Raw genomic sequence first — 12,624 nt, 5'->3', positions numbered from 1 at the left:
CGGTTTTGACTTAGTCTTGGTCATTCAGCACCTGAACTTATGGCTAGATCTTTCACTATGACATCAGAGCACACCTGAGAGGCTGCAGCTTACCTTTCTGTGTGTCTGTGCTGCTCAGGTTTCTGCTGACAGGATTTTTTATAATAAAACATTCACAAACAAATCAGTTGGACAAGCTTCAGCTAATTTACCTTTTCAACAATGTCCATGTCATAAATGTCAAAGAAGATAAATGTTTGAATTGATAAAAAAAAAAACATTCATATTAGCTAAGCTCTTCTGTTACTGACACTTTGGTTCTTCTTTGAAAAGGACCAGATGTCTTAATTAGCTCTGAGGGACATTGTTGCCTTGAGTGATAAAGTTGTTTTAGGTGACATGTCTGAGCAACAATCACAAATGAGCTAATAAACCTAACACCTGAAATTTAAATATATAGTAATATCAATTGATGTTAAGATGATTGATTGTCCAGTTAAGATGTTTTTGATTCTGTTATGTTTAAAACATTTGAAATATAAATGCTAATCCTTTCAGATTAATTACCATTCATAAAAGATTCCACTACTACTACTGCTGCAGCTAGTCGACATTGTGTACAGCTTGAAGTTGAGGGTTGCCAGATCATCAAGTCAAGTATCCCCCATATCCCACTCTTTCACCTCTTATCATAAATAACCCACTTTTCACGGAAAACACAAACTTGGCAACTGTATAGATCTCACGGTTAATATTATGGAGTTAAAATGGCAGGATTGTTTGAGATTAGTAAAAAATATTGGTAGGGACAATTCAGCAACACTTTGATTTACCGTCCATACCCAAATCTACACCCATGGCTTTTAGCCCCAGGGAACCACCAAAAATATGCACAGCAAGTCTGTCTTGCCAAATGCAATTAGGATGCTTACTCTGAATTCCACAAAACCCCACCAAGTCCTTCTGTCATTTAGTTTTATTGTACTGTATTTCTGCATTTCGAATGATGTTTGTTGATGCTGTGTCCCTGTCACTTGTCCTCATCATTGTCTGTATTGTCAGTTATTGTGTATTGTATTGTACATGTGTATTGTTTCTTAATGCTATGTGGGGAGGCCAAAGATCATTTTCCACAATTTTCAGTTTTCCACTAACTAACTAACTAACTAACTAACTAACTAACTAACTAACTAACTAACTGTCTACACATATTTATTCTAGTTTTATCTTTAATTTTTCACTTGTCTGTATGTACATGCCTTCTAGTGGATTCATATTTTCAAAATTCTTCCCATACAGAACATTCTAACATCTTGGTCTGCATCCAGGCTACACTGTGGTAAAGGGAAAAAAAACACATCCACCTCCATCCACATCCATCCCTAACCTTATACCCTACCTGTGCTGCTCTGGATGGTCCTGACGGTGGTGGCAGATGTGCGTGGTGGGGACGATGGCAGCAGGAGCAGCGGTCTCCCTCCTTCTCCTTCCTCCTCCCCAGCACAGCCTTGGTCGATCGCCCTCACATAGCTGTGACTCCGCATTCTGAAGCATCCTGGCATGGGCAGAGTGTCAATGGTGTCCATGGTGTCCATGCTGTCCATGGCGGCCTCCATGGCCTGGGACTGCATCTCACTGTAGACCTGCTCACATACCTGCTCAATCTGCCCGTTCACCTCCACCTCACTCAGCTAGAGGAGTAGAGGACAGGACACAGGACAGAGGAGGAGCAAGCAGAGGGAGAAGAGGTGAACAATGAGGAGGGTGGAAATTGGGGAAAACTCCAAATTATTATTCAAAACATTACACTTTAAAAAAAGAATGTTATTTTTCTCAACCTTAGCTCTGCTAGAGGTACTTTGGGAAAGCAGGTCAATTGAAAAAAAACAGCACTTGAAAGGGTTTGCTTGCTGGCAACTGCTTGACTCCTTGGTGGGACAAATACCAGCAGTTATGATGGCACTTTTTGACCACAGGAACATTTTCTGTAGCCCATGAGGTACTCAGGAACTGTCCCTGCACTTTGTAATCAGGTTTTGCTCCCTGACAATTGCTGGGGAGGGGCTTGTTGCTGTCACAGGGGTGGGGCTAGGCTGCTGCTACAGGGGCGGGGCTAAGCCTGTCAGCACAGTGGGCTTCTTGCTGCTACAGGGGCAAAGAAAGGGGTGCTTTTCATCACGCTAATTCTATGCTTCCTCGCGTCCTTTCTCCTCTGTGACCCAGAGACCAATCTCCCTCCACCATAATGGAGGATCTTCCGATCCCTTAAATGCACCTGGAGGAGACGAAGAGCGAGGACAGAGGAGGCTCCTGGAGGAGCTCAGAGCGAGGAAACACAAGTGTTACTCGTGGAAGTTTTTTCCCAGACAGCAACACTCCTTTGATCCAATGTGTTTATTGATTGGTCAGCTGATCTGACAGGACAGTACACGGTTGGGCTATTATTGTAATACAGCAGATCAGCAAAACTACCTGTGGAACAGGAATGAAAGCACCAACAGATGCTGATCATATTTATTCATAAAATGAAAATTATTGAATCATGAATCAATCACAAAAAACACTCTCAAAACTTTTATTTTCTTCATAAGCCAAAAAGCATAATTTCTACATTCTACAGGCTACAGCTGTTTTTATTGCTCCTTTCCTGTCGGTTCTGTTCTTTCAGCAATTAACAGGTTTAAATTGTCTATTTGTGTCTTAATGTGTGACAGCCAGACGCTGCTATAGATCTATAATCAAATGATAAAAATTGGAGCAGTCATCAGGTGTTTTCCTTCCAGCTATCACTATGTAGAAATTATTATGTTGATTAAATGTATGAATGAATTTTAGAGTTTAAACTGTTACTTAATAAGTTCTTCATATTGAGAGCTGACCTCTACATAGGCCCTATTTGACATTTAAAGTGATGTGTGTCATTAGTAGTTGTCGTCTCCTCAAAATGACGCTGGAGTGAGTGAGGACGTCTCGTTTGGTGAATTAAATTCCTCTGTCATCGCGTCTCTTCCTTGCATCTCTCTCTCACATCCTCGCTGGGAAGAGATAAGACGCGAGGAAGAGGTGCGAGTGAGGGAAGCAAGGAGACATGTTAGCGTAATGAAAAGGATTCCCATCAAACGGGGCAGGGTTTGGTGTTTTCACAGGGGTGGGGCTTGAAACTATCAGAACAGGGCACAGCCCCCCCAGAGCTGTTGGCTTGTGGCTCAATGGACACCAAACAATAATAATAACAATATTTCACTGCCCTTTACCAATGCTCCAATGTGCAAAGGCTCCAATGAGGCAATACCTTTCAGCACTACAAACATGAGTTGTACTTATTGTTCTATAACTGTCAACCAACCAGAATTTTCAACTCAAGTCTCTATTGAGTTTCTACCTCAGTGCTTCAGCTACAGTGTATTTGTCAAATCTATTTTCTTTCAATTTCATGTAAATTAGGTACATTCTCCTTGTCTCTTTTACATACAAAAACACATAACACAGCATGCCAACTGCAACATCCCATCTGCATTTAGCCTTTTATCTTTCCATCCTTTTATTTTCCAAATCACTGAGCTTAATTTTCACATTGACTTAAACCAAAACAAATTGTATTTGAATGAATCTCAAATGCAAGACAAAAGCCTATTGTGGCAATTTGTTAAATGTAGATTTTATGGTTACATGAATGAAGAGGAGGCATAGAGGCAATCCAATATGGTAATGGTTATTAGGGAAAGGTTCAGGATGAGTAATACAAGTGGAGACTGAAGATAAAGTTAAGGTAGTACAAATGAAGGCTTATGGAGTACAGCTTTATTTTACATACAGTAGCTTTGAATAGAAGCTGAAATAACTTGATTGTTGTTTTAAGTGTTGTCTATTCTGGTGCTTTTAGACCTGACTGCTGCCTCTGACACTGTGGATCATAGGATCCTTTTATCACATCTTGAACATTGCATAGGCATCAAAGGTACTGCCCTAAAATAGTTTCAGTCACACCTGAAAGATAGGAGTTCTCTGTTCACCTCGGTGAATATTCTTCAACTGTGGCCCCACTTAATTGTGGGGTCCATCAAGGCTCCACTTCGGGTCACATCCTCTTTTCAATGTATATGCTGCCTTTGGGGTCTATTTTTAAGAAACATAATATTCCTTTTCATTGTTTTGCTGATGATATACAAATCTATCTGACAAATCTATCTGGGGCAGCTGTGGCTCAGGAGGTAGAGCATGTCGTCTGCATGTCAAAGTGTCCTGGGGCAAGATACTGAACCCCAAATTGCTCCTGATGGCCATGCCATCAATGTGTGAATGTGTGTGAATGGTTAATTCCCCCTGATGGGCAGGTTGGGATCTTGCATGGTAGCCCCTGTACCCATTCAGTGTATGAATGTGTGTGAAGGGGTGAATGTGACATGCAGTGTAAAAGCACTTTGAGTGGTTGGAAGAAAAGAAAGTAGAATTTCAATGCAGCCTTTGCTGAACAATTTAAAAGATATCAAAGCTTGGATGGATTTAAACTTTCTCAGTCTTAATGAAAATAAGACTGAGATCGTTATGTTTGGACAATTTGACCTATTGGATGACTATGATGGCCCTTTAGCTTCTGACATGTAAATCTTTTGTTAAGAATCTTGGTTTAATTTTTGACAGCTCCTTCAAATTTGATGAACAGATTAGTTCAGTTGTCAAAACTAGCTTTTTTCAGTCAAGATTTTTGGCCATGGTAAAGGCCTATCCCTCTCCCAAAGATTTCAAGAGAGTTATTCATGCTTTTATTACCTCTTAGTTAGACTACTGTTATTCTTTGTATGTGGTTGTAGAACAGTCTTCTCTTCACTGCTGCAGTTAGTACAAATGCAGCCGCTCGTCTTCTAAGTGGAAAAAGAAAGCATAAGAAAGCCAGTATTGGCCTCCCTCCACTGGTTTCCTGTTTGTTTCAGGATTGATTTTAAGATTTTACTGCCTGTTTTTAAGGTTTTAAATGGGCTGGTGCCATCTTATCTAGCAAAACTCTTGCATCATCATACTCCAGTTAGAGCACTGAGGTCGACCAACCAGGTGGTCTTGGATGTTCAGAGATCCAGGCACAAAAATAGTGGCAACCGAGCCTTTGCAGTGACTACCCAAAATCTCTGGAACAGCTTACCTATTCATATAAGAACTGCTCAGACCCTAGAAACTTCACTTCAGCTTTTATTGTACCACAATTCTTTTATTATTATTATTATGTTTGTTTTCTTTTATTCCTATTTGTTATTTACTTTTATATTAATTTTGGTATTTTAAGCCTGTTCAGCATTTTAGTCAACTGTGGTTGTTTTAAATGTGCTATAAAAATAAAGTTTGACAAGGTAGGTGCATTGTCACCTTTTCTGTTAAATTAAAGGATAAGCCTATCGACAATTGACATGGCTCTCAATACTTTCTGACTTCCCTTCCCTGTCTGTGGCACTCATTGGTTCCTTCTGAAAACTTTAATTTTAAAAGCAGCTCCCAAATAAATAGTCATTTAATTTATTAAAAGGCTCAGTAATTTCCTAAAAAGGCGGGTCACTTTTTAGTGAACGTTGCTCAAACAGATGGAAATAGTGCATTTACTTCAAGTAGGATCAATTCATTGTTGGTTTGGGTATTATGGGATTTGTCAACAATAAGAAAATATAGAATATCACCAGCCTTGTACTTTTAAGGAACATATTTGTAATGTGATGGATGGAATTGTGTAGTCGGACACATGATTTTTTTTCCTCAGAAAATTTTTTACAGTGCTGGTGGTGCATTGTGCACAGATCTGGGTTCAGACAGTATTTGAAAGTATTTTCAAACTAGGATTGGTGTACTGTTTTTCAACCTGGGTTGTTTTGTCTTCTATTATTTAATTCTTTAGTATAATAATAGGCATAACTAGTGGTGTAGTGATGTCTTGGTGGGTGGGTATACTGTAGTTTCCTCTGGCTACTACAGTTTTAAGTACTGTATACTCATCCATTGGAACAACAGCAAGGGAAAGGGAATTTTGTTCCTCAAATGTATTCATGGCAGAGCTTCTCCTTAGGCTTGCTGCCATTTCATCAGTACTGCATGAAAAAAACATAGTCTTTTTATTCATTTGAATGAGGCCACTGTGCTGATGCAGTGGGGTTGCAACCACAGTGTTTAATGACATATTTCTACCATTTAACTGGCAATCATCGTGATGAAAGATGAAATAATTGAGACTGTGATAACCTTCCAGGATTGTAAAATCCTGTCACATAGTATTATAAACCTTATATAGTGTTTTTGGTATCTGGTAAGTCTTCAAACTCATGGATCTTTTACTCAAACTGGACTTCTTGGATGCTATTGTGTCTTGTCACTGGTGCCTGAAACAACACACCCACACAAACGCAGCTCACTGAACGTTTTAACGCAGGGCTGTTTTCTGTCTTGGACATCTTCTTAGGAGCCAATTTCAGTTGCCAAAAAAGTTTCTCTAAAGGCTAAAAGTCAGGGAACAAAATGTCTGCCAGATTACATGAATTATTGCAACATGATTGGCTGCACCCGGCTTTGCAAGATGGACACTGTTTAGTACCTCTGGCTATTTTAAGTAGGTGTACAGTAAATTCCCCTAACCAGAGGTGGGTATATGCTGTATACACACCACTACACCTCTGGGCAAAACAGAGCTTCCCTGATAGGTTCAGTTTTTAGAAGTTAGCACTCTGAAGCAGCTTCTCTCAATCCTTCAGACCTATAAATCTCATTTTGAAAAAAATGGACACCACAGTACAAACAATGCTCTCCATAATGGAAAGCATCTACAGATCCATGGCAACTGTACAAACTCAGTCATGCTGCTGATGGGGGCCGTGTCATATGGTCAAAAACTCCAGAACAAACAAGTAAGTAGACCTTGACTGCCCTGATTGTCAAGGCAGTAAACAATTACCACACTGGACTGTGTTTAGCCCAATGCAAAACTTCAGTATATGTTTATGCTAAGTTTCTCAAAAATGATGGTGAAATCGTGTTGTGTATATATATAAATGATGGTATATATTTTAGTAAGGTCTGTGAAAAACAGTGAACCTGTCCTTTAAAGACAGGGAAAGAGAAAGAAATCCCCCAGATGAACAATCAGACTAAAACTGCCACATATAATTTCATGAAATGAAAGTCAAAGATTTTAAAAAATTTATGAACACCACTACCCACAAATTCCAGTTCAAAGTAGATTGCATGAAAATTATTTCAAACACAATCACATCTGTTCAAACCTGTCATTGTGTCTTCATGTATCTATGGTGAAATGACTGGGTAGGGCATACTGTATATATCCAGGCAGCAGTGTTGGCAACCAACCTGACTGATGGTGCTCATGGCCCTCATGTAGCTTTCATTGCGTGAGCGGTATTGGGGTGAGGACAGCAGCGATTTGGGGTCGAGGAGGGTTTTGGGGTCCAGGGTGTCCAGGCTTCTATTGATTGAAACCTCACTCACCGCACGCAGGTAACTGTGGCTCCTGATCTGCAGCTTGGGGGAGTGCTCCGTCGAAATCCTTACAAAGAGGAATGACAAGGATGTAGAGTTATATACAAGATCCTCTCTGATATCAAAATACACAATAATATTTTGTTTGAGTCAGAACAGTGGTTACTATCCATTAGGGATGTGCAGAGAGCCCAGTATTTGTATTTGTATCTTTATTTGTTTAGGCAGCAAAATGATTTATATTTGTTTTCAAATTAAAGTGGAAATAGGTATAAAAGTCCAGTTTTTTTTTTTTTTATAACACTTTCAATTTTAGGATATTAAACAAACAAGTGTTTATGAATAAACTATCTCATGAAGGAGGTCCCCACACTGGGTCTCAAATTCGAGTCTCCCAGATCATAGATGACCATGATGACTTCTGAGCTAAATCAAGTGGATTGCTATTGTGCAGACAGACCTCTACTTATTTATACACCCAGAACACAGAGACAGCACAGCATGTAATGTTTAGAGAAGAACTTCCGAGGCGATTCTTGCTTTGCACTTTTCATTTACTGCCTATTTTTACAACCTAACTTTGCGGAAAGGAGAGGGGGAACAACAGGTTATTGAGAGTTCCTTGGGAGTACTTTGTGTGTGTCAGTGGCTCAGCTTTATTTCTGGGAAACACCCCCAACTCCAGGAGTAATGTCCAAATAAGGAAATGTGCATCATGCAGCAGGTGGATGTGACTCCCCTCAATGAGACCTGCTGATAGACGTAACAGCAGAGCACAGGAGAGAGACTGAGATAGCGATGTAACCGACCTGCAAGCTGGTATTTAACATGGTTTCTTTTTCTTCCTGACAACAAATAATTTTTAAAATATTTTGAAATAAATGTTCATTAAAAAACACACTATTTGTGCTTTGCCTAATAACATATTTGTATTCAGGCACACCCCTACTATCCATGTGACACAGAAAACCACTGCACACAGTGCAGTGATTCAGCTGCTGAATAAATTTAATAAGCACATAATCATTTATTAACCAGCAGCTTCTGTAACAGCCAGATTCTCTGCTGTGGCAAATCTATCTTTTACAATCAGCTCAGAGCTTTTCTTACAACTTTTCATCATTAGTTGTAGCACAGTAGCAACGGTGGTTCATTCAGTATTTTCATTAGCGGTTTTCGTCTATGGCTGTCAAAATGTCAGAACACACAAGGCATTTTCAGGATATTCAACTTTAGTTATAGTGTGCACCAAGTTCCAAGCCTATTTTTAGGGCAAAGCTTTTTTCTACAAAATAAAAAAGTGCTAATCAAACATATGGTTTAGATGTGGCCATGTTAAAAATTAGAATGTGAGGAACATGAAGCTATCAAAATTATATGTATTTAAACATCTAGCATCATGAACCTTTTTGAAATAACATTTTTGCCCCAAATTGTGAAGACATCTGAGCTGACATTCGGGTAGCACTACTGCTAACAATGCCACAATGCCAATGCCACTGTAATTAAATGCTGATGTTGGGACTACATGTGGACCACAGTTTACCACATGTTTCAAGACTCCAAGAAACCTGAGCCCTGGGGGTTCGCACTCAAAGTGTGAAGCTCCATCCATGGATCCAGGTTATCAAAACTAGAGATTACCCTCTTATCTTTCTCTTTTCTCCACGAGCTGCAGCAGGAGCAGCTCCTTGCTCTCTTTCTCCTTCAGCTGCAGGAGCAGCTGCTTGCTCTTTCACACCTCCAGTAGCTGCTAGAGCAGCTCTCTGCTCTCTTGTGTGGCCTGCTCACAGCAGACACACACAGTCTTCTTCACGGCAGAAGACGCAAGAGCTTGCCTAAGACTCAGACACTAAGTTTCCTTGTGCCAGCAGCTAACACACAAGTCTGCTGGCCAGTTTAACAAGTACAGGAGCTGCGAAATGGAGTTAGCTTGCCGCTAACTCTACACAAAGGAGTGACCTGGGCCCTCTGCACGACTGGAGTGCTGTCTCCCCAGCAACGCCTGCATCTTTCAGCTTCAAAGCCAAAGCCTTCTCAGCCTGACTCACCCACGGATTCACCGGCTACAAAGCAGGACACCACAAAGCATCTCTTCCTTCATGGACTGGTATCAACTGGGCATAGCCTAGCAACACAGTGAAGCATAGTACGGCTAAGCAAGAATGTTTAACTCAAACAATGTACTGTACGTGTATTGATTTGGTTAAGGTTATACATTGAACTGTTGTTGTGATGTCCTTGTTGCCTATAGTCAGGTTACTGCATAGCCACACCGCTAGGTTAATGTTAGCATGCTTAACACATGTTACATCCAGTAACTAGGCCTGAGATAACCTCCATCATACACCGTTCTCAGGGTCTGTCAGTCTCAGCTGTCTCTAGCCACATGTTCACACATGTCATTTGTCTCTTAAGTCTCTGTTTAGTTCAAGTTACTCTCTATAATTTGTTTATTGTCAGCACCTTCTCCACACAGTACTTAATACCAATCACTGACAAACCTTGTCTTCCATGTGCTATTATTGTACATCCCATCCAAACCACTAATGTCAAAAAAAGAATGTATGAATAAATATTTGTGTAATAACTATATTATATCCTCTCTTACAAATATTACTTCTGCTTCTTCAGATGTTCAGAAATAAACTTTCTGTCTTTTCATATTCGGTTTGGTCCTGTTTTTGTTTGTCTTCTCATACGGTATACAAGGATGATTTCAGCTGATAGTTGCACTATAGCACATAAACTTTTATACTCTCATAGGCATTTTATACACTGCAACAAAGTGACAGTCATGATGAAATTACTCTGTCCATTACTCTTTTCTATACTATATGTTATATATTATATTACATACTATTCCAAAGGCTATGTGTCCCCATTAATTCCTGTGACAAAGGGGACTCAACTATGACATTTGTCACTTATGTTCATTGCCTAGCCATTTCATTACCACACCTTTGTTTGTTTAGTTTCATTATCTGTTATGTTAAGCATGAGTTCCATATGATAGTACCAATACACATTACTATCCTAAGTCTGTTTGTGTAATGTTACACAGTAATGATAGACAAACATTGTTGCTATTTCAGTTACTTTTATTGCTATTTCATTACACAGCTTAGTAAGTTATTGAGTTTAGAAAATTTCCTTTGTCTACTAAGTGTCTTACCAGTTGTGGGAAATCATTGTGCGTGAGGGGGCTGCCCACAATTCCCGGCCTGTAGGTGATGCTGTTCGAGGGTACTACCATGTCTGAGGAGAAACTGCTGATATTATCCATATGTATTAATATCGCATTTGGCGATGCATTCTACGGAGTGGGAAATTTGAGCTCCTGTAGGAAATTATTCTGTGTGTTTGTTATTTTCTGGGTCTGAGATATTTAGGGTGCCCAACCCTGTAGTGAGGATGGTGAGGGCCTAATACAAGAGAGGTATGTCAGGACATATTTAGTTGTCTTGGGGAAGCCGAGGGGGAAGGTCAGGCACAGCAGATGCCACGGCTTGTGCTGTTATTTTGATTTTGTGCTGTTATGAGTTGATTTATCCTCACTTTCTCATGTCAATAGTTTTTTTTTTCTAGTTATCTTGCTTTGCACGTTTCCTGGTAGCACCTGTAAATAAATGTACACCTATGGGTCCTTCAACAAACCCTCTTGAGTGAGTCTTCACAATAGACCCTCTGGTGACAACTATCTAACAATTCCATATAGATACTAATATTAAGTAAACATTTCCTTGTATATAAAGGAAAACTTTTTAAGGCAATACAGTCAGAAATTCCATTCATTTGCATTCATTTGTGATCGACAATTCAATCAATAAGAATGACTTGTCTGGGTTTTAAGATGGTGTACAACAATTTTGGTAAACAGCTGAATCACAGAAAATGTGATGTTTTATTATGTGTTGCAGTTTCTGAACAACAAAGCATAAAGGACTTCAAAATTCCCACTAGTCTGCATGTGTAGTGTAGCCTTGTAGAAATCATTGTTACATGTTGGTCTGCTTACGCAGGTTGGTTCACACAGACCCTCACTGCCTGCATGACCAAAGCAGAACAGCACCACCTGACCTTTTAGGCTGTTGAATGAAAGAAAGATATTGAAAGATATTACCTTTGATGGTTAAATAAGCTCTGCTTCAGACAACATTCCATCTTTATCCATGCTGATTTTAAAACAACTGAGGTCAGTGAATACATTTTCAGAAAGAAAAGGAGGATGTGTGCATGAGAGACATTCAGAGGAGATGACAGAAAAAGAGTCGGCCAGAGTCCCTCAAACACTCTTTGTATTTATTCTACTATTTAGAGAGCTTTGAAAGCTTAATTAGACAAAGGTGATATTTCTGGCCTCCTGCTGTAGATCAGACTAAAGATCCACTAGATGTGAATTACACAAGATTTTATGTTTATGTTGAATTTAGTTGGGTATTTACAACAACTGATCTTGTAGGGCCACAACTGCAGATGAAAGCTACAAAAATATGACCAATATTGGTTTTACACAAAACCCAAAACATTATATATTGGTTTCAGACAGTGAAAATTGCATTGTTTTAAAGTGTGACCAACAACAAAGCACTGAATGTCAGGTTTGGCATGTGAGTAGTCAGCTGACTGAATGAAGCATGATATAAGAACAGCATGGCGAATAAAAAAAACAAGAGATTGACAACCTACAACCCTCCCTTCTAGCATATTAGCAGCAGGCGTTGTGTGAGGGGCAAACAACTGTATGTGGTGTCACTTGTGACTACGTAGGGAACGTGGGGCTGTGGGGACCCGAAGAACACATCCATGAAGTATGGATAGTGATGTGCGTTCTTGCTGTGCTGGTAGTCACAACTACTGTCAGACTCTCCTTGTCCCCACTGGAGAGACCAGGAGTCCAGCCGTCCTTTGACAGTCACTGGAAGCAACCAAGCGGTGTGGAACATATCATAGTCAAGTGCGCCCTGCACAGTGTGTACCCAGTGTACTTCTGGTATTTTTGTGGCCAGTTTCACCAGGCACACCCTTGGCACACTTGGACATGATGTACGATCAGAGAGAACACATCATACATTATAGGTGGGCATGTTAGAGGCTGTGACAATCATGGACGATCACATTAATTACTTCCATCCCCTTTAAACATGGACAGGCTTTCCCCATTATGACGCACAGACA

General features: G+C 39.9%; 1 protein-coding gene and 1 long non-coding RNA gene across 2 annotated transcripts in view; both read right to left on the bottom strand.

Moving 5' to 3' along the window:
• The window catches only part of LOC121909468, a 567,936-nt gene that overhangs the window by 539,500 nt on the left and 15,812 nt on the right, over positions 1 to 12,624 (bottom strand). The window lies entirely within an intron of this gene.
• The window catches only part of LOC121909442 (disks large-associated protein 1-like), a 74,860-nt gene that overhangs the window by 55,504 nt on the left and 6,732 nt on the right, over positions 1 to 12,624 (bottom strand). The window contains exons 2-3 of the mRNA XM_042430002.1: positions 7,318 to 7,513; positions 1,379 to 1,670 (exon numbers count right to left, since the gene is read on the bottom strand). Coding sequence (XP_042285936.1) covers positions 1,379 to 1,670; positions 7,318 to 7,513 — 488 coding nt within the window. The remainder of the gene's footprint in view (positions 1 to 1,378; positions 1,671 to 7,317; positions 7,514 to 12,624) is intronic.

This window comes from Thunnus maccoyii, chromosome 12 (assembly GCF_910596095.1).
Source record: "Thunnus maccoyii chromosome 12, fThuMac1.1, whole genome shotgun sequence".
Lineage (NCBI taxonomy): Eukaryota > Metazoa > Chordata > Actinopteri > Scombriformes > Scombridae > Thunnus > Thunnus maccoyii.
This window is presented reverse-complemented; position numbering and strand designations above follow the sequence as displayed.